The sequence below is a fragment of the Mustelus asterias genome, chromosome 10 (assembly GCF_964213995.1).
Source record: "Mustelus asterias chromosome 10, sMusAst1.hap1.1, whole genome shotgun sequence".
NCBI lineage: Eukaryota > Metazoa > Chordata > Chondrichthyes > Carcharhiniformes > Triakidae > Mustelus > Mustelus asterias.
The window spans coordinates 100,587,413-100,609,631 of NC_135810.1; the positions used below are offsets into that span (position 1 = coordinate 100,587,413).

A 22,219-nucleotide genomic window follows, 5' to 3' on the forward strand; every position below is an offset into this window, starting at 1 on the left:
TACAGGTGTGGAGGATAATATTCAGCAGGTGGTAGGACACATCACTGAAGGCGTGTGCAGACCTTTAAAGGTACTGACTGAATCTATTAGACACTTGATCTGATACATTTGAGCTAAGAATGCATTGAAGATCTAAGATTTTGTGTAATCCTAAAGGCAGGGGCTTCCAATTTTTTGACGATACTGGGCTTCCTGACAGCTTTGAGTGTATCCAGCAAGTAGCTGAGCTATGCAGGCCAAGGACATGTTTGGGTTGAAGCGCGGTATGGTTAGTGCTAAGGTCAGTACACTTACTCTCTGCATTCCTGGATTTAGGAGGAAGCATTGATCGAATTCCCTTCTTTTCAGCACTAACCAGTTGCCTTTGCTGGAAGAGTGTGCATAAGCATCTGGCTGACTGTGACGCTACTACATATGAATGAATAGTGTGTCATATGTGAATAATTGACCCTTGGATAAGACACAATAAAGTTGTGAGATCATATCCCACTAAACAGTAAACACCATCAGGAGGGTAACGAGGAAACATGACAAGAAGGTGATGATGAGAAAGCAAATGTTCAGACTTGCATTTTGAACAATGTTTATTTTAAGTTGTGTTTTCTTTCATAAATTTGAGTGCTAAAACAATAATTGAGGGTGAATGGAAAAATTGCTAAACCTAATGTTATGGCACACATTGTTGCACTGATCAGCAGGACACATGTTCAGGCTCTAAGTTCCTTCCAATAGTCATATAATCTGAAATCAAGATGTCACCTCAGATAGAGGAAGTGTATGCCCACAAAATTAGAAGGAAAGTCAGTCATCCTGCCTCGCTGTTGTCCAAGCTCAGAGTAGAGGTGAAGTTATGATGTCTGGGAGCAAGCTGTCTGGCTGCCTTAGGCCAAAGCAGGAAATCGATAGAGAAAGGGAAAACCATTTAAGCGCTAAATTGTTGTGGGACAGATTCTTCTTATTTTTATATTGTGCTTATGCTGGTTACAATAAGCATATTTCTGTTATGGTTTTTGCAGAGGTGGATTTATAATGAAACGCACTGTGCCCAGGCACAGGGTCCTGACCAACGTGGGGGAGGGGGGGCTGCCATCCAATGACAAGACTATCAGCAACAAATGCAGAGCAAAATCAGACTCTGATTGTGTGTCTAATAGAGTGGGAAAACAGTTAATGAATGGTTAACTTGTTGAAGCGTGCATGGACACACAATAAGGGACTCAGCTGCTGGGGTTTGCGAATCAAGCCACAAGCAAGTGGGCAGGTTGATGCTGGCACTAGTGGACCCATGCCAGCAACAGCAATAGGCACAATGCACTGGTCTCTAAATAAAGCCACAAGGATCCGAGCAGGTTTGCGCTGGGCGCTGACACTGGTGGACCATGCCAGCAACAGGCGCAAAATGCAACTCTCGAATCAAGCCAGGAGGAGCTGTGCAGGCGAGGAGGTTTGCACTGGGCACCAGCACTCGTGAACCCAGGCCAGCAACAGCAAGAGGCGTGCGACACCCCAAATCAAGCCACGAGGAACCGAGCACTAGGTTGTGCCAGCAGCAGAGCGGATCCTCACCAGCAACACAAGACCATGACGCTACCCCAAGGCCAGGGAGAGGTGCAGTGGCCACAACGAGTGAGGCAGGCTGTCTTGAAGAGGGAAGACCCCAGGCGAGCAAGGTGATTGAGAATGGGAGAGTGTGAGGGGTGGGGGGATATATGAGGGGATGGGAAGTCGGGGGAGGAGTGTGAGGGTGTGGGGGGCATGGGGATAGAGTGCGTGAGATGGTTGGGTTGCAGACTTGCAGGGAGGAAGAGTGTGAGGATGGGATTGCATTATGGAGGGCGAGTTTGTGATGGGGTGGGGATCCATGGGGAAGGAGAGATTGCAAGGGGGGAATGGGCAGGAAGAGGGAGGAGTGAGTGTTCTTTGAAATCCTTGATCAGAATCACAGCTTCATAGTTAAAAGATGAAACCAATTTTTGCAGAGCTTGAACCTGATTAAAACATGGGATTGGCTGTGCAAATACCCACTCTTTTAAACACTTTATTAGCTGCCGAAAATCAAGATCGGTTTCTTTAGCAATATGAAGTGACACTATCAATCTGGCAGCCAAAAACTTGGAAAAGATCAAAGGATTGAATAGTGCACAAACTGCACTTTCATCCTCATTCAAAGGAATGGGTGAATTATCTGATGATTTAGACTTGCCGATTTCCAGAGACACCACATCGCCTGAAAAAGTTGAGCAAGAAATGGATTCTGAAATGACTGCGCAACTGCAAGAAATTGCTGATTAGTTTGTTGAAGTGAGGGAAGAAACTCTGAAGACATTGCCTAATGGCCAAAATCTGTTCCAGAGTATGATTGAATATTTCATACTAAATAAACCAGCTAATATGGAAAATTTGAGAAAAGTGTTTGAGCTTGGAGACCGAAAGCAATGTAGAAGTCGCATTTTCTGAGGGTGAAGAGAAATGGGATAACAGAAATTAGAAATTGGTTGATTTTTCTTTCAGAAACCTCTAAGGCAGTCTATTACTCTGTTTGCAAATTATTCCCTGACCCTAGTAAAGGGAAACAAGCATTCGTCAATGGATACTCCAACTGGAGAAATATTGGAAGAGATATTGGTGATCACTAAACTTCTAAAGCTCATATTAAAGCTCTGTGCGTTTGTTCAAAAAAGTGAATTGACTGTAAGGATTGATTCTGTGTTATCAGCTCAGTTTGAAAAGGAGTGTTCTTGTTGGAAGAAAGTGCTGAATGTGTTGTTGCCACAGTCAAATTGCCATCTTCTTTGGGACTGCCCCTAAGAGGACATTATGAGATAACATTGTCAGCTCGAAGAGGTAATATTTTTAGCCTGTCTTGAATATCTCAGTGAATTTGAGGAGCTTCAGAGCATTTGAAACTGTTTGGCTCAGGGAAAACCAACTTTTTAACGCACAAAACCTACAATTACTTCATCACTATAATGGTAGAGTGGCTCAGATTCAAATTCACTGATGAAGTAAAAGATGCCAAATACTATTCCATAATAGTTGATTCACCACCAAATGTGAGTCATGTGGACCAATTAACATTAATCTTAAGATATGTGACCAGTGATGGTAAGCTTTTTGAGTGATTTCATTGTTTTATCCAACTACGATCCCACTGAGTGTCTGCAGACAACTTCTTTGGAAATCATTGCAAATTAAGTTTAGACATCAGAAATTGTTGTGGACAGAGCTTCGATAATGCCGCAAATATGGCAGGAAATATTTAGGTCTATAAGCAGGTTTGAATAATGCAAGTCCCTGTGCATTATTCATCCTATGTTCTAGTCACCCCTTGAATTTAATTTGCAACTCTGCAATTGAATCCTGTGCGGGAGCGGTACGTTTTTTTGACATTGTTCAAAACGTGTATGCCTTTTTTTTGGTTTCCACGCATTGGAATATGTTGTAATCACACTTGGAGCAGGCAAATGGAAAACATTTGCCAGTCAAACGAATGTGACACCATGTGGTCCGCTCATGCAGTTGCTGTTTTGGCTTTTTTAATGAAATTTGCTAATATAAAGGAAACCTTTATTAGACATAGCTGCATCAAATTCAGAAAAACCACATGTGAAAGCTGAAGCGAAATCCTCAGCAGCGAAGCTTGAAAAGTATGATATTGCTATTTTCATTGTCTTGTGGAACTGTTTACTTCAAAGAATTAATACCATCAGCAAATTGCTAAAAAAAAAGTTAATACAAATTTATTTAATGCTACACAATTGTTAGCATCAGTTAAAACTTTTGTCGTGGAAGATTGAAATGACTATAGCTCAATGGAAGCAGAGACGCTAACATTAACAAAAAATACAGGTCCCTCTGATTAAGAGAAAAATACAAGATGCAAGAAGTTATTTTTCGTTGAAACTAGAGGCAATGAAACTACTTTAAAAGGGAAAACGAAGACAATTGAGACCGTTAATGTTAATTGTGACACAATAATGGTGCAATTACAGAGTAGAAGTGAATCTCTGAAGAAAACTTGACATATTTTGCATGCTTTTTAACCAGTCTTTTGGTTGAAAAGCCACTGCAGTAAGAAATTAAGTGAATTCTACTGGGGAGATGGCGCGGGGGGGACAACATTGACAAAAATCTTTTTAAAGGTGAAATGAAACCATTCCTTCCATTGATAATGATGAACTCTATGCTTTGAGATCACCAGCTGATTTTTACAGACTGGTATGTGGTTTGCGAGCAACCTTTCCAAGTGTGGAAACTATTCTGAAAATATTTTTAACAATGCCTGTCACAAATGCTTCCGGTGAACGTTATTTTTCTGCATTGAAAAGAATTAAAAATGATTTGCGAAGTACGATGAGTCAGGAACATTTGACAAGTTCAGCAATATTGAGGATTGAAAGTGCGACTTTACAAGATTTTACCTCTGATGAAGTAATTGATGATTTTGTAAAGAAAAAGTGTGGACAAGCTACCTAAATTGCCATGTCAACAGGGATGAAGCAAGAAAACCTTCCATATTCTCTTGTTCAAATCCTGCTTTTCAAAATGGACCATTGCTGTCTGTTATGATGCTACAGCTGGTCACATGCTGGTAGTTCTAACCACCATCACTCTCAAGACTGGCCTTCAAAACGTCTCTAGGACAAAGAACGGAACCCTGCTGGACAAAGCCACTGTGCTTGGACACATTGGACACTCCACTCATGTGAATAACTTCTTTGATTTTGTGAGTAAGGAAGTAAAGAAGTTAACTTTTAGTTTTGTAACTGAATGAGACTCTGTAAAATATGCTGAATGGCAGCATATGCATCTTGTTGATTGGAGTATTTCCTCCTGCCCTGGGCTGGATCACTCTGCCCTGGGCTGGATCACTCTGCCCTGGGCTGGATCACTCTGCCCTGGGCTGGATCACTCTGCCCTGGGCTGGCATGTGCTGCAGTGGTATCATTGGCTGATTTTTCCATCTTGTTGCTCATCTGCAAGTTCCATGTTTTCTCACCTCAAAGATTCTCACACTGGCAATATTGACAATCTTAACCGTCATTCTGACAAGAGTTAGGCTTGGATTTCAATTCAGCAATTATTCACACAGGCCTGTTTTCACAAGTTAAAAAGCAAATTGTGTATTTTTTGTGGCTTCTGTTTTTACATTCTGTGGGGTGGGGAGCAGAAATGAAGGTGAGCGCGGGGTCCCACAAACTGTAAATCCGCCTCTGGGTTTTTGGAAAGTTTATGAATTAAAATTTATACAATATTTAGAAATTAACCTTCCAATCATCGAGCAAAACTAACTAGTTTCGAGAACAGTTTGTACATATTATGATGGGCAAGGCATTGGTTTTCAAAACATTCATAGTGTCTTACGTGTAAAGAAAATTTAAAGCAAAAAGAGTATGTAAAAATACATCATATATGACAGTAAATTTAATGTTGCATTCTGAGTAATATTGCTGAATAGTAGCAGAATTTAATAGTTCATATAGATGTTGACATTTAGAATCATGAGCAAAGGTAATTTATTCATCTCTTCAGCAATACCTTCAGTTTTTCTTGATATGCTTATTTCCTCCTGTCCCTCACCTGTTGTGCCTGTAATTCTCAGATACTTTCGACCAGTTTGCTTACTCAAAGGTTTTACCCCGGTGTCCTTATTTGCAAGATAGACAAAGGACAAACACAAGTAAAGGTTCAATAAGTTTATTAATAATAATGCTATTAACCCTTAAATTACCCACATAAAACAAGAGGATACCCCAGATTCAAGTATACTACGCGCAAAGGTGGTTTGGTTAAACTGCAGGCCCGATTCTCTGAGCCCCTCTGGTCCATCGTCATGAAGGTGAGTCTCGATGGCAGCTTCTTCCTTCCTTCTCTGGTCAGTCTTCCGGATGGTCAAGGTCACCTCCCTCGTCAAGCCTTCGCTCCTGATGTGACTGAGATGTGTACCTTTATCCCCCTCCCTACCCGCCTTTCCAGAAACTTCTCTGGCTTCCGACCAATGAGGTCTCGGGAGGGGGTCCCAATATCCAGTGGGTTTCTTGATGTCTGCCTGACAGGACACCGGGGCTTGCCCCCAGGGTGTCCATCTCCATGGTGTTGCTTACATGTAACCTGTTGCCAGATAAGGTAACTACAGGAACTCTAGGTGACAGAAAGCCTCGCCCAATCTGAGCTTCTAACAGTAGGCTGGTGCATTTCAATGGGGTGCGATGATCTCCTGCTGGGTCTCAGTAGAGTGCAATAGTGCAATGATCCTTGATGGGTGATTGATGGGCCAGGCCCAGACATATTCCTGTGTCTTTGTATATTTGACTTTCATTAAGTCTGACCTGCCCGAGGTTTGACTGTTTGATTTTAATGTGCCAATTCTTTAATTTAGGATATCCAATTTAATCAGCCTTAAAACTAGGCCCTGATTATAGTAGCTTCAGTTTTTCTTGATATGCTTTTTTCCTTCTGTCCCTCACCAATACTCATGCCTATATTGTTGTCCATTGTGACATTGAAGCAATGAAGTACAAATAGATACTGTCAGTGCTATTATTTTATGACTGCCTAGCCAATTCGTGAGTATGAGTAAAATGAATAGGTTTTCATCTCTGTCCCCAAAGAAAGGTCAGATTTTCCTTTGAAAACTCAGTAACCTGAGCAGGAGAATGGGGATGAGAAAAATATCAGTCATGATTGAATGGCGGAGCAGACTCGATGGGCCGAGTAGCCTAATTCTCCTCCTATGTCTTATAGCCTTATACCTATACGAATGGGACCTGAAGCACCCATTTATATATCGCAATTTGACTGGCTAGTACATTGGTGCAAAAACATACTGCATGAAGGAGCGATTGGCGCAACTTTATTCCCCGATTCTGCAGGCAAAAGGTTCCTGATTGCAGCTGAGCTTCTGGAGAGACAGAAGAAGAGAAATAGGAAATCAGAAGCCACATCTATTTAGCCTTTTTTTTCCTGTGCCTCTTAGTTTAAAAGTGAAGGAATGAAAGAGGGTAATCTGCCCTTCTCTTAAGCAGGGAAAGAAGTGTAATATGAAGCGAAAAGGAGAACAATGAGGGGAATCACATTAATAGAACTTGTTTACGGTGTAGCAGCGCCTACATTATCAATTCTCAAAGGGAATTCTGATGCAACACCAAAACAGGCGTCTTGAGGTAGCACTAAGCTTTGTTCAGCACCTTTTCAGCGCACATAGAGATGCTCACTTAGACATCAGTTTCAACCCTTTGAGAATTGTAAGTTGTCAGCAGCGCTAAAAATAGTTGCATTCCATTTTGTTGCTTTCCCCCTCTCTTTAGCGCAATGGTCTCAAACTATTGTTTTGCATCTTCTGGCTGCACATCTGGTTTGTCTTAGTTTTCCTTGGAGAGGAGAAGGTTGAGAGGAGATTTGAAGGAGGATATTCAAAATCATGAGGGGTCTGGACAGAGTAGATGGGGAAAACCCATTTCCACTGGTGGGCACAGAATTAAAGCAATTGGCAAACCAAAAAAACAATGGAGACTCGAGGAGAACCTTTTTCATATAGTAAGTGGTTAAGATCTGGAATGCGCTGCCTGAAAAGTGTTGTGGAGGCAGGTTCCAATTGAAGCATTCAAGGGGGAATTGGATTATTTTCTGAAAAGGAAGAATGTGCAGGGCTACAGGAAGAAGTCTCAGCAAAGGCACTAGGTGAATTGCTCACTTGGAGAGCTGGGCAGACACAATGGGCCGAATGGCCTTCTATGCTGTAGCAATTCTGTGATAGTCTTGTGGAGTCCTTGGTTGCGAGAAAAGGAAGTGCCCGTATAGGAGGTTGCGTCGTCAGACCAGATGTGGCAGATTTGGAGAAACTAGGAGAGTAGAAGAGAGTCCTTACAGGAAATGGGATGTGGGAAAGTGTCATCAGGTTAGCTATGGGAGTCAGTAGGTTTATGGTGAATATTTGTCAATAGCCTATCCCTATGAAAGGAGACAACAATAAAGAAAAGGAATTAAAGATTTGAAGATAGACCACATGAATGCAAGAGAAGAGTTGAAAGTGGAAGCAAGGTCAACAAAATTTTCCAGTTCAAGACTGGACAGCAGCCATTTGGGGTCATGTATTCACACCTCTTCTAGACACATTGGCTGGGATTCTGTGCATGCGGTGAATGAGGCCTCAAACAGTGACGTGAATGCAAAATCCTGTAAGAGTCAGAAAACAAGTATCTTGCTGGTGAGATCTCGCTTTTAAAAATCTCCCCCCCACCAGTGCCATAATAAGGTTCCCACCCAGAAAGGTCAGGAACCTCATTTAAATTAATTATAATGTTATTAAAGAGCTTTCCCGCCGTGTGTATCTCTCACATTGGGATGTCACGCAGGCAAGGTTTGCAACAGGTTTTTAAAAACGGGAACCAGGCAGTGTGAACCCGCCGGGAGTGCACAGGGTAAGTATAGCCCTAGCCCCTGGGGAGAGAGGGACATGCCTGGGAGTACCCTGGCATGGTACCCTGGCACTGCCATCATGTCATGAGGGAGGGAGGGGGGGGGGATGTCTCCATGTTCGTGAGGTGGTGGGCTTCCTGTTTTTTTTTTCAGAGGTCAGAGTGCCCTTGAGGTTCATGGTTGCCAGCTTTTTCCAGCATGGTGGGGTGGACAACGCCTCGTTTTTTTTTTCAGGGTGCTGGACAATGTGGTGAGAAAAGCCAGCAGTGCAACTGGCGAGCTGCATGCCATTGTTCCCTTGGCTTTGCTCCATGGAAAAAAAAATCCTGATGAAAGGTCATAGACCTGAATCATTAATTCTTGTTTTTCACTCCGTAGAGGCTGCCAGACATTGCTAGTATTTTCTGTTGTTGAAAATGGAGAATGATTTCATTTTCCTTTTGATTACTGATTTGCTGTGAAGATAATCTGATATGTCAATTTCATCATATTCATTCTTTCCTAAAAGAAAGTACCTCAGTGACAATGTGGAAGGTTTTAAAATGAATGAAATTGTTAATGTCTGAAGAGTAAGTGACATAATAGCTTAGCTTAAAGTCTCTTCTCTGTGGTGGCTGTAAGAGCCTAATTCTGTTCTCGATCCTGGTGGATATACAAGCACTAATTTATCAATTTATATTCTGAGGCCACAAAGATGGCTAAAGTGGATAGCAAAGCTCATACTAGAGTAGTATGGGCAATAACCTGCTCAGTGACACCCAGTTTCGGTTTCACTCAGCTCCTGACCTCATTACAGCCTTGATTCAAACATGGACGAAAGAGCTGGATTCAAGAGGTGAGGTGAGAGTGACAGCCCTTGACATCAAGGCCACATTTGACCAAGTGTGGCATCAAGGAGCCCTAGCAAAACTGGAATTAATGGGTATTGGGGGCAAGCACTCCGCTGGTTGGAGTCATACCTGGCGTGTAGGAAGATGGCTGTGGTTGTGGAGGGTCAGTCATCTCAGCTCCAGGCCATCTCTGCAGGAGTCCCTCAGGGTAGTGTCCTAGTGTCCTAGGCCCAACAATCTTCAGCTGCTTCATCAATGACTTTCCCCCCCATCATAAGGTCAGAAGTGGGGATGTTCGCCGATGATCGCACAATGTTCAGCACCATTCGTGACTCCTCACATACTGAAACAGTCCATGTCCGAATGCAACAAGATCTGGACAATATCCAGGCTTGGGCTGACAACTGGCATACGTGCCACACAAATGCCAGGCAATGACCATCATCAATGAGAGACACTCTAACCACTGCCCCATGACATTCATGGTGTTACCATCACTGAAATAAATATGTACCTACTGAATTAAGCGTAAGCGTTTCAGTTCTGCTATCATTATCACCACTGTCAACTTGGGGTTACCATTAACCAGAAACTCAACTGGACTCACCACCTATACACAGTGGCTACAAGAGCAGGTTAGAGGCTAGGAATACTGCGGCGAGTAACTCACCTCCAGACTCCCCAAAGCCTATCCACTATCTACAAGGCACAAGTCAGAAGTGTGATGGAATACTCCCCACTTGTCTGGATGGGTGCAGCTCCAACAACACTCAAGAAGCTTGACACTATCCAGAACAAAGCAGCCCGCTTGATTGGCACCACATCTACAAACATCTACTTCCTCCACCACCGACACTCAGTAGCAGCAGTTTGTATTATTTACAAGATGCACTGCAGCAATTCACCAAAGATCCTTCGACAGCACCTTCCAAACCCACAATCACTTCCATCTATAAGGTGAAGGGCAGCAGATACATGGGAACACCACCACCTGCAAGTTCCCCTCCAAGCCACTCACCGTCCTGACTTGGAAATATATCGCCATTCCTTCGCAGTCGCTGGGTCAAAATCCTAGAATTCCCTCCCTATAGGCATTGTGGGTCAACCCACAGCACATGGACTGCAGCGATTCAAGAAAGCAGCTCACCACCACCTTCTCAAGGGCAACTAGGGATGGGCAATAAATGCTGGCCAGCCAGCGACACCCATGTCCCACGAATGAATTTTTAAAAAATCATCTTAGTTTAACTGTTAGGTATTTTGCAATGCATCGATATTATAACTGAGTCCTTGAGCTGTGCTTGACAACATTACCAACCCATCTCTGTGCCTTATTAGTTAGATATCTCTACCTTATTTGTGACTGCTATTATCACTCCCTTCAGCAGGTCCACTCTCAAGCTTCCATTTTTATCCACCTTTGCTCCTAGCTCCAACCTTCTTTCTTTACAAAGGCCAGGAACCTGTTACTGCCTCTGTTTCTATCTTGCAGCTCTGTTGGTCATACTAAAATCAGCATCAGCACTGCGACCAGACTGGGTAAAAGTCACAAATAGTAATTGTGGATCTCTCTCTTTCTCAACTGTTAGCACCGTTGGACATTTGATGATCCTCCAATATCTGTTTTCTAATCCACTTCAGAGACGCTGCATTGCTTGTACCTATCATGATGCAGTCATTGCAGTGCCTCCTACAGCTTCTCCTCATGAGCATGACTTGCTTGTTGGCAGCATTTCCTGTTTGAAATAAATATGTACCTACTGAATTAAGCGTAAGCGTTTCAGTTCTGCTATCATTATTTGGTATTATCACATATAAAACAAATCATTCTGCAAGACCCCTCATTTACCTCTAATATTTTGTTATTCATACCTGTGTGTTTAAAGGAAAAAGTCATGAACCAACATTGCGTATGATCATTCCACAATTCTGGGTTCGCCCTTGGTTAAAGTAACTGTTTCATTAAGTTAATTACAGAAACCTGATGCAATATTTATTCGGTGTGTTTTGTCCGGCTGCTTTAGGTGCGTATTGAACAGGTTATAGTAGCAGAACCAGGTGCAGTTCTGCTGTACAAACTCTCCAATCTCCTCAAATTTTATCACCACACCATCAGGTAAGCAAGAAAATAAGATATCCTATTTAGTTACTGATGCATCAGTAATTTTTTATACCTCAGATGCATGAGCTTGTGATTGAAAACAGGTTTAAAAAGCAGTCAAACTGACTGCAAATCTGGAACCTAAGTACAATAGTCAAAGCTTGCATGAAAATACAGTAAGTAATTAAGAAGGCAGATGGAATGTTGGCCTTTATTGCAAGGGGGCTGGAGTTTGACAACTCCAGGGGCTGGAGTTGTCTTACTACAACTGAGCAGGGCAGTGATGACACTACACCTGGGGTACTGTGTACAGTTTTAGAATTCTTATTTAAGGAGGGATATACTTTGGGAGCAGTTCCGAGAAGGTTCACTAGGCTGACTACTGTGGTGTCTTAAGGAGAATGGTTGAGCAGATTGAGCCTATACTCAGTGGCGTTTACGAGAATGAGATATACTTATTGAAACATAAAGATTCTGAGGGAGCTTGAAAGGGTAGATGCTGAAAGGATGTTCCCCCTTAGGGGGTTATCTAGAATTAAGGGGCGTAGTTTCAAAATACGGGGTTTCCCACTTGAGATGGAAGTGAGATAGAATTTCTTCTCCCAGAGGTTTGAGAGTCTTTGGAACTCTTTACTCCAATAAACTGTGGAGGCTTGGTCATTAATTATATTCAAGGCTAAGATAAACAATTCCTTGATCTATAGGGGAGTTGAGGGTCATGGCAAACAGGCAAGAAAATGATACCAAAATCAGAACAGCTATGATCTTATTGACTTGAGGAGTAGGCTTGTGAAGCCATATGGCCTACGCCTGCTCCTGCTCCTATTTCTGATGGTCTTAAGTAACTGAGCAAGGTGTGAATTAAACTTGGGACTTTTCATGTCTATGGTTCATAGACTTAATCTTCTGAATTATTAAGGGTAACATTATTACTGTTTGTGCAAGCCTAGACAATGTGTGCAGTCTATTCAGCTATAGTGGCATCACAGTGAATGCAGCGAAGTGATCAGGTGTGGCTGAGGTACCTGCTGGAGTGCTCCTTCTGCCATCCTACCCTGAGTCGTGTCATCTCAGTATAAACCAGTAATCTTCCATATTTGTATGGGATCACGTCATGGTGCATTTACCCATTCATTCATGGATAATATTCCAAAACTTGCAATCCTGATTACTTTTTTTTTCTTTTCCACAGTGGAATTGTTGGAAACTGTGCAGCCACACTGCTGACCACAATCGAAGAAATGCATGTCCTCAGCAAAAAAATGTTCTTCAATAGCCTCGGTCTTCATGCCAGTAAATTAATGGATAAGGTGAATTGTGGAACTAACATCAATCTTTGCAGTAACCTTCAGTAGATCCCCTTCCAGTATAAATCAACTGATGGCAAAAGAAAATAACTAGCTGTGTGCGGCTTTGGAATTATACTCTGTTTCTTGCATTCTTTTCAGTGCTATTGCCAAAATACACATTTTTGTAAATGGAGCAGATGAAAGATTAGAAGGGGGTAGTTTAGAGAACGTAGCTCTAATCTTAACTTTACATGTAATATACTCAATCAAGATTTTCAAAAAGGTCTGAAGTTTTGGATAATGTCCATTTTGCACTTTTTAAAATCTCTGAAATGAACAAGTTTCAAAGTTTTAATGTCACGTTATTGACCACATCTTTAACTAATAATAATAATGTATAATATATCCAAAAATCACTGCTCCAGCATGGGCTGTCCTCCTTTCGGCAGTCTATAATTATTAACATGATCTAGTTAATTAGTTAGATTCTGTAAAACTGTGATTATCAAGTGCTAACCGAAAAAACCATTTCTTAATTTATGTAAACAAGAGTGTTCATTTGGATAAGGAGCACCTTTGCTTACTCCAAACAAGTAAAAATTTTAAGAGGCTCCGGTATATATTCATGCGAAGGGTCAGAGAAATTGTGACTGCCTTGGTTAGAAATTTCACTCGACAAAATCATTTTTTTAATCATACAAAGGTTGCCTACTTCCACCCCCCATCATCTGTCCCTGCCCCTGCCTCAGTTCTGCTGCTTACATCTGATCCATGTTACTCCTGAACTAAACTATTTGAAAGCCCTGCTGACAAACTATCCACACCTGCACCCTTCCCTTCGTAAACTTGAGCACGATGTTCAAGTTCACCTGTCACCCTTGAGATCACTGACATACATTGGCTCCTGGTCCAACAGTTCCCGATTTAGAAATTCTGATCCTTGTTTTCAAATCCCTCCATGGCTTTCACCTCTCCATCTCTGTAACCTTCTACAACCATTGTTCCCTCTAATTCCCCATTGAAGTGCTCTTGTTGCTCTGTGTGATCCATTTAAGATTGCCTGACAGCGTACTTGGAAATATATCGCCGTTCCTTCGCAGTCGCTGGGTCAAAATCCAGGAATTCCCTCCCCAATGGCATTGTGGGTCAACCCACAGAACATGGACTGCAGCGATTCAAGAAGGGAGCTCACCACTACCTTCTCAAGGGCAACTAGCAATGGGCAATAAATGCTGGCCTGCCAGCAACGCCCATGTCCCACGAATGAATTTAAAAAGTGCAAATTTTTTAGAGACTGCTTCTTGTGTGAGGCTTATTTGTCTCCTGTGTGCTTAGTTCTGCCCTGCAGCGTGGCCACAAACCCATGTCACTTAAATAGAACAATGTGTACATCTCTCTGTGCTCCCTCAATTCTGGCTTGTTGTGCACCCCGCAACCTTCAGCTGCTGAGGTTCTAAATTCTGGAATTCCCTCACAGAGCTCTCCACCCTTGTACTTCTCTCCCCTACTTTAAGACACAACCTTTGACAAAACTGTTCTAATATTTCCTTTGTTTTCAAAATACCCCTGTGAAGTAAATTGGGCATCTTATTACATTAAAGGTGTTATATGAATGCAAGGTGTTGATATAATGACCATTAAGGAAGAAACTAATGCCTCGATTTCAATTCACTCAGGTTGAACTCCCTCCTCCCGACCTGGGTCCTACTACATCTCTGAACCACACTCTGTCTCTGCTGCGTGAAGTTCTTTCCTGTCATGACTCCTCAGTTGTGCCATTGGATGCACGGCAAGCTGATTTCGTCCAGGTAAATTTAAACTTACCAAAAATATAAGGCCTTGAAATTCTCCAAATGTATCAATTTTTACGCTAGTTTTAATCCCAGTAATATGTGGTTTGTAGAAATACTGCACTTGCATTGCCAAGAACTTCATTTTGAACGCGTTGAAACCCTTTCATCATTTTCAGGACGCTATGCTATAAATGCCAAAAGCTTACTCTTGAAAGAGGTTTTTACCTCTCTAATGCAGAATGCCCTACAGTCCAGCCAACTCTTCTGTTTTCACTTATTTTCCACTCATGTTTTGATCTTGGTTCAATTTCACAGCGGTTTTGAAGAGCTAGTCTTAGTTTGAATAGTGGATAATATCTCCAGTAGCAACATCGAGATTCGTTGGTGCCTGCAACTTAACAGTGTTGAGTGGGTAAGCACTCAATGAGACAGGAAGATGATAAGCCTCACCAGTCCCATTTTAAACCACAAGTCCAAAAACAAATTTTCTCTGCCTTCCCGACCTCGCAACATTTTCATGTGGTCTTTTCACGGGTTGGGTGGACTTTGTGTGCAAACTCTTCCCCCCCCCCCACCAAGACTTCTTCTGAGGCCATTGTTTTGACCAGAGAAAAATTAAATTTTCTCCCGGACAAAGTTTTTGTGTGTTGGTGTAGGCTTTGAAAGCCCAAAGGAAAACACCACTTCTGACAGTTTTTGACCACTGGGGGAAGCCTGCTGAAGAGTCAAGAACATTCTGAAAGGTAAGTGTGAATTGGTTTGATTCCCTTTCAAACGTTGGATTTGATTTGATTTATTATTGTTACATATCATAGAAACATAGAAACCCTACAGTGCAGAAGGAGGCCATTCGGCCCATCGAGTCTGCACCGACCACAATCCCACCCAGGCCCTACCCCCATATCCCTACATATTTACCCGCTAATCCCTCTAACCTACGCATCTCAGGACTCTAAGGGGCAATTTTTAGCATGGCCAATCAACCTAACCCGCACATCTTTGGACATATATTCGCACATATATTGGGGTACAGTGAGAAGTATTGTTTCTTGCGCGCTGTACAGACAAAGCATATACCGTTTACAGAGTACATAGGGGAAAAGGAAAGGAGAGGGTGCAGAATATATTGTTACAGTCTTCGCTGGGTGTAGAGAAAGGTCAACTTAATATAACGTAAGTCCATCCAAAAGTCTGATGGCAGCAGGGAAGAAGCTGTTTTTGAGTCGGTTGGTACGTGATCTCAGACTTCTGTATCTTTTTCTCGAAGGTGGAAGAGAGTATGGGCCCAATTTTACTATTGCATTGCGCCCGTTTTCGGGCGCGAAAACTTGGTAAAGTTGGACGTGAACTGAACAGCGCGATCCGCGTCCGCGCAGATTCCCACTGTACCAAGGCCCGAAAATGGCCGCACCTGAAACAGGCACGATGTCAATTTAAATATATTTGCATGCATTTAAATTGACCTAATGAGCTGGACGCCCAATCTTGTCTGCATTTCCCCCTTTACCATCACGTTCGCCCTCCAGATTCGGTGCGAAACAGACATGCTCAGCAAAAGTCTATTTCGGGCGCTCCAGCTTCTGAAGAGGTAGGTTCAGAGCTTCCAACGGCTCTCTAACTCAGATCGGTGCTGGGGGGAGGAGGGAGGCAGGCCAGATCATTCTCTGGTGGGAGGGAGGGAGGAGGAGGCGGGTATCTCTGGTTGGTGGGGGGAGAGGAGGAGGCCCGATCATTCTCTGGTGGGGGGGGAGGAAGGGAGGCAGATGGTTCTCTGGTCAGAGGGGAGAAGAGGGAGGCCAGATTGTTCTCTGGTGAGAGGGGGATGGGGAGGGAGGGTCTGATCATTCTCTAGTGGGCGGGGTGGAGGAGGAGGAGGGAGGCCAGATCGCGCTCTGGTGGGCGGGGGGAGGGGAGGAGCGAGGCTAGATGTTTCTCTGGTGTGAGAGGGGAGGAGGGAGGCAGATCGTTCTCTGGTGGGGAGGGGGAGAAGGAGGAGAGCCAGGTCGTTCTCTGGTGGGGGTGGGGGGGCAGGGCAGTAGGGGGGCCCACTGCCACTCTGCGGGCGATCGATGGGGGCAAAGAGGGGCAGGGGGTCACGATCGGTCTGGGGAGGTGGGGGTGGATAAGGGGACAGTTATGTTGTGGGGGTGGGGTGATATCTGTGGGGGCCATTGCTCCCAGGCCGTTTTATCCACTTTTTGCGGCCTGGGTGCGATGTGATGGGGAGCGTTTTTCAAATTTTTTTTAACTGAATGCACAGTTGAAGGCTCCAATTGGAGCAGCAGCGTTTCGAGTGCAATAAGCCCCGCCCACAGCGCGATTCAGACTCGCGATTATTTTTCAGGCTGAGTGCGTATGGGGGTGCCTGAGAACAGGTTTACAAGTCGGATCTGAATTGCGCCCAGATTCAGCACTTAGAATGAAAATGGTAAAATAACCCCCTCTGAACGGGTGCGTGCTGTCCTTGATTATGCAGGCTGCTTTTCTGAGGCAGTGGGGAGTGTAGACAGAGTTAATGGATGGGAGGCTGGTTTGCGTGATGGACTGGACTACGTTCAAAACCCTTTGTAGTTTCTTGAGGTCTTGGTCGGAGCAAGAACCATACCAAGCTGTGATACATCTGGAAAAACTGCTCCCTATGGTGCATCTATAAAAATTGGTGAGAGTTGTAGAGGACATGCCGAATTTCCTTAACCTCCTGAGAAAGTAGAGGCATTGGTAGGCTTTCTTAACTATGACATCAGCATGGAGGGACTAGGACAGGTTGTTGGTGATCTAAACACCTAGAAACTTGAAGCTTTTGACCATTTCCATTTCATTCCTGTTAATGTAGACAAATGTCACCATCAGATTGTAATATAGATGTGTTTTTAATGCAGTGATTCATCATAGAGATCTGTTCTGCAAAGGTTAGTTGATTATTACATTGACTACCATTATATGACTGTTAACATGCATTGCAGTACTTTCTTCAGTGCAGAAAAAGCCATAATGTATTTTTAAAAATGTATTAAAATATACTGTCAATCTCTATTGCCATGTATTGTGGTGTGACTTAAATTGATTTGACAGCTCTGGCTGTTTGAAAAAGCAACTTTTGAAAGTTGAAAAAAATCTCCACACCTGTTTCTTTCCATTGATTGACAGGAACTCATAGAAACATAGAAAATAGAAGCAGGAATAGGCCACTTAGCCCTTTTGAGCCTACTCCACCATTCATTTTGATCATGGCTGATCATCAAATTCAATATCCTGATCCCGCCTTCTTCCCCATAGCCCTTTAGCCTCAGGAGCTGTCTAATTTCTTCTTGAAATCACACAATATTTTGGCCTCAACTACTTTCTGTGGTAGTGAATTCCACACGTTCACCACTCTCTGGGTGAAGAACTTTCTCCTCACCTCACTCATGAAAGGTTTACCCTTATCCTCAAACTATGACCTAGTTCTGGACGCCCCCACCATCAGGAACATTCTTTCTGAATCTACTCTGTCTAACTCTGTTAGAATTTTATAAGTTTCTATGAGATCCCCTCTCACTCTTCTGAGCTCTAATGAATACAATCCTAACCAATTTAATCTCTGCTCATATGACAGACCTGAAATCCCAGGAATCAGCCTGGTAAATCTTTGCTACACTCCCTTTATAGCAAGGACATCCTTCCTCAGATAAGGAGACAAAACAATATTCCAGGTGTGACCTCATCAATGTTCTATATAATTGCAGTAAATCATCCCTATTCCTATGCTCGGAGAGTGGGTGGATGGATGAGGGTGAAGAGGGGTGAGATTTAGACAATCTATAAACATTGGGAGCTGGTCTGCTGTTTTGAAGAACCGAGGCGGATCTTCCAACTGGCACCTCCATACTCGCATTCCTCATGCATTCCACTGCAGCTCACAAAATGTACTGCAACCCTGACCCCATGTGTGAAAAGACAAGAATCCTCAGCAAAGTAATACATGGGTTGGGTGTGCCTTTCATAATGCAGTAAAGCACACAGGTCAGGTTTTTCCAAGCCATAGGAAAATCCAGTCCAAAGTCTCAAGTTTTCATCTCATTGCAAGCAATAAAAAATGTTGTTAATCAAGTATTATATTACTTTTAGTTGAAATTCATTTCTCTCTGATTCCGCAGTTTTATTTTTACCGATTTGTATTTCTTTTCATTTGCTGGCTGCTTTGAGACCTGGGACAGTTTGTATGCAACTCCAAATTTACAAGCTTGAACTAAATGTAGGTTACAAAACGAAATGTGAAAGCTATGGAGTTGAATCATAGCAGGCAAGCAGTTTTAAGCCTACTTTCTGTTTAATTATTTTATAGGTTTCCCATGGTTTATTTGTTCCTTGGGTCACTGTGCTACCCCCAGATCCCCTCCAGTGTCGAACTACTTGTTAGCAAGTGAGTCACAGCGATTCTGCTTCTCTCACTTACATTGAGTCATAATTTCATAAGACATAGGAACAGAATTAGGCCATTCAGCCCATCGAATCTGCTCCACCATTCGATCATGGCTGATATGCTCCTCATCCCCATTTCCCTGCCTTCTTCCCATAGCCCTTCAACCCATTACCAATTAAAACTCTGTCTAACTGCTCCTTAAATTTACGCGCTGTCCCAGCATCCACCGCACTTTGGGGTAGCGAATTCCACAGATTCACAATCCTTTGGGAGGAGTCGTTTCTTTCCATTTCCATTGAGAAGTAATCAGCCCCCGGTGCCGACTCTAGCTAAGATTTTAAAAATCAACGCAAATATTACAGGCAGAAAGCTGTGATGGAGGGCATGTCGCATGCAAACAAAGGTCAACAAATGAATGGTTACAAATGAATTTAGGGTTTAGAGTTGTGCATTCACAGAGGACAGGAATAGTGAGAAGTCAACTCTGTGGAGACGTAGAACAGCATGTGAGCTGTTCATGTAAGCAAATGTGTTAATGTATTTTACTTTCTACAACAGGTGCTTTCCTGCATAATGGACCCACTATTACAGTTGTGCACTGTATCTGCAAGTAACCTTGACACCGCAGACATGGCAACCTACATGGTAAACTCCCTCTACATGATGAAGACAACTTTGTCCCTCTTTGAATTTACTGATAAGCGGCTTGAAATGCTTCAGTTTCAGGTATGTTTCTCAGTGCTCACATGTGAAAGGGAACTGTAATTAGAAGATGTTCTGCTAGATGTGTCTTTTTAGGCTAAACCTATTTTGGGGAATTGCATTTAAAGTTGCAACCAACAATGTAGTAAGTCCACACAGAACATCATGTCCAAAGCTTCGAGCATCAATTATTTTTTTTTCGCGGATGTTAATTAACCAGATTTTCAGGTCATGCGTTTTCTGTCTTTTTTTCATATTTCCATGATTTATCTTTTTCATAAGGCCCTTTGAAATTCCACCTGTTGCTTCTTTGCAACCACATTTCCCCACATCATTTCTCTCTGCTTTCTTTTCAATTTTCAGCACAGGTAACTACTTCACCAGAAGTTACACATTTTGCTTTCTTTGAGACGCTGATGTGCAACTATCTTATAGAAATCTACTCATACAGTCAAAAGTTTCAGCCTTTTGAAACCAGCCTTACTTTTCCGAAGCCATTCAGGGTTCCTCATAGCATCTAAACCAAAGATGCAATTGGTTTTGACTTTCAGGCACTCTGCTGGTCAACCCCTATTTGGTATGGAAGAGGCCCCCATGATGTTGAGATCCTGTTTTCATTTAAACTTTGAGGATGACCTGTGGGGTATCAAACACCCCAAGAATTGGACCAGGGAAGTCTTTAGCATGATAGTTTGAGGGTTGGTGGAGAAATCACAGCAGTGAAAAGTGGGTGTCCCAGAGTAGCAAAGACTGGGCTCACTTTCATGAGCCATTTTTGTCCCCTTCCTCTCTTGTGTGTTATTTACAGAAATAATTATTGTGCTTAGTTATCCCCCAATTGACTAGCTGTATATTGTTAATAATTTACTCATTCAATTACTTGCCTGGTCCCAGCCTTACCTTTATTCTGCAGAAGGTTGTGCATTTCCACTTATTTTATGCATTAGTAAATGTTTCCTTGAAATTTTTGACCAGATCTTCGATACTATTCTCATTATCTGAAGGCTTGTTCTTCCAAAGCATTGCACTTTTATTTTTGCCTTGTCATAATTAAATCCACATGTTTGAGCACATGGTTTTGGTAGGCACCCAGAGATAGCATCCACACATTTCCCCCTTTTGCCCATGGTACTAGTACCTGTCTCAAAAATATTATGATAGAAAGAAGAACTTAAGATAATAAAAAATAGGGACCCAAGTCAGCCTTTCGGCCTATCAAGCCTGCTCTGCCATTTCATAAGATCATGGCTGAACTGGTTGTGGCCTTAACTCCACTGTTCTGCTCGTCCCCCCATAACCCTTGACTTTTGTAAATTAAAAATCTGTCTAAATCAGCCTTGAATATATTCAATGACCTAGTCTCCATTTCTCCCTGTGGAAGTGAACCCCAAAGAGGGATGACATTCTGAGAGAAGAAATTCCTTCTCAATTGAGAGACCTCTTATTTTGAAACTGCGGTCCCTAGCTCTGGCTTCCCCCACTCGAGGAAACATCCTCTTAGCATCTACCCTGTCAAGTCCCCTCAAAATCTTTTATGTTTCAATAAGGTCATCTCTCATTATTCTAAACTGCAATGAGTATGGGCTCAACCTGCTTAACCTTTTCTCATAAGAGAATCCTGTCGTCCCAGGAATTAGCCAGTAAACCTTCTCTAAACCGTTTCCAATGCAAGTATATCCTTCGTTAAGTAAGGAGACCACAACTGTACACAGTATTCCAGGTACGGTCTCACCAATGCCTCATACAGTTGTAGAATAACTTTTGCTAATTATCTAATCCCTAATTTTCCTAATTACTTGTGGTACCTGCATGCTAACATTTTGTAATTTATATACAAGAACACCCAGATCCATCTGTAGTGCAGCAGTCTGTAGTTTCTGCTTTTCAATTCTTCCTACCGAAGTGGACAGCCTCAAATTTACTCACATGATATTCCATCTACCAATTTTTTGCCCACTCCTTAACCTACCCATATTCCTTTGCAGATTCTTTATATCCTTTTCACAACTTGCTTTCCAATCTATCTTTGTACCCGCAGCAAATTTGACTATAATACGTTCTGTTCCTTCATCGAAGTCATTAATATAGAAAATAAATAGTAGAGCCCCAACACTAATCCATGTGGAGCTCCACTAGTTACAACTTGCCAATCTGAAAATGACTCATTTACGCTGGCTCTTGTTTATTGTTAAACATGCAACTTGTATCCATGCTAAGATATCATCCTCAACATAATGAGTCATGCCTTCAGCAGCAGCATTTTATGTGGCACTTTATCAAATGCCTTTTGGTAATCCTAATAACTTTTCAAACACAACTTCATTTCATAAAACCATGTTGACTCTGTCTGCTTGTATTATGATTTTCTAAATGTCCTGCAATTACCTCCTTAATAATGTATTTTACCATGTTCCCAATGACAGATGTTAGGATACCTGACCAATAGCTTTCTTGCTTTCTGCCCCTCTCCTTTCTTGATTAGTGGTGTTACATTTGTGGTTTTCCAATCCAACGTAAGGAACCAGTGCTCACGTTTGTCGCTCTTTTCCTTTTTATACACTTGTAGAATCTTTTGCCATCTGTTTTAAATTTCTTTGCTAATTTTCTCTGATACTCCAATGTCTCCGTCTTTTATTTTCAATTATCCTTTGCTGGTTTCTAAAACTTTCCCAATCTTCTGGACT

The 22,219-nt window shown here is 42.5% G+C and overlaps 1 protein-coding gene across 1 annotated transcript in view; it reads left to right on the forward strand.

Moving 5' to 3' along the window:
- The window catches only part of cog6 (component of oligomeric golgi complex 6), a 148,488-nt gene that overhangs the window by 114,260 nt on the left and 12,009 nt on the right, over nucleotides 1-22,219 (forward strand). Inside the window, exons 11-15 of the mRNA XM_078222309.1 lie at nucleotides 6-70; nucleotides 11,273-11,364; nucleotides 12,542-12,659; nucleotides 14,315-14,446; nucleotides 19,392-19,559. Of these exons, the coding sequence (XP_078078435.1) occupies nucleotides 6-70; nucleotides 11,273-11,364; nucleotides 12,542-12,659; nucleotides 14,315-14,446; nucleotides 19,392-19,559 (575 nt within the window). The remainder of the gene's footprint in view (nucleotides 1-5; nucleotides 71-11,272; nucleotides 11,365-12,541; nucleotides 12,660-14,314; nucleotides 14,447-19,391; nucleotides 19,560-22,219) is intronic.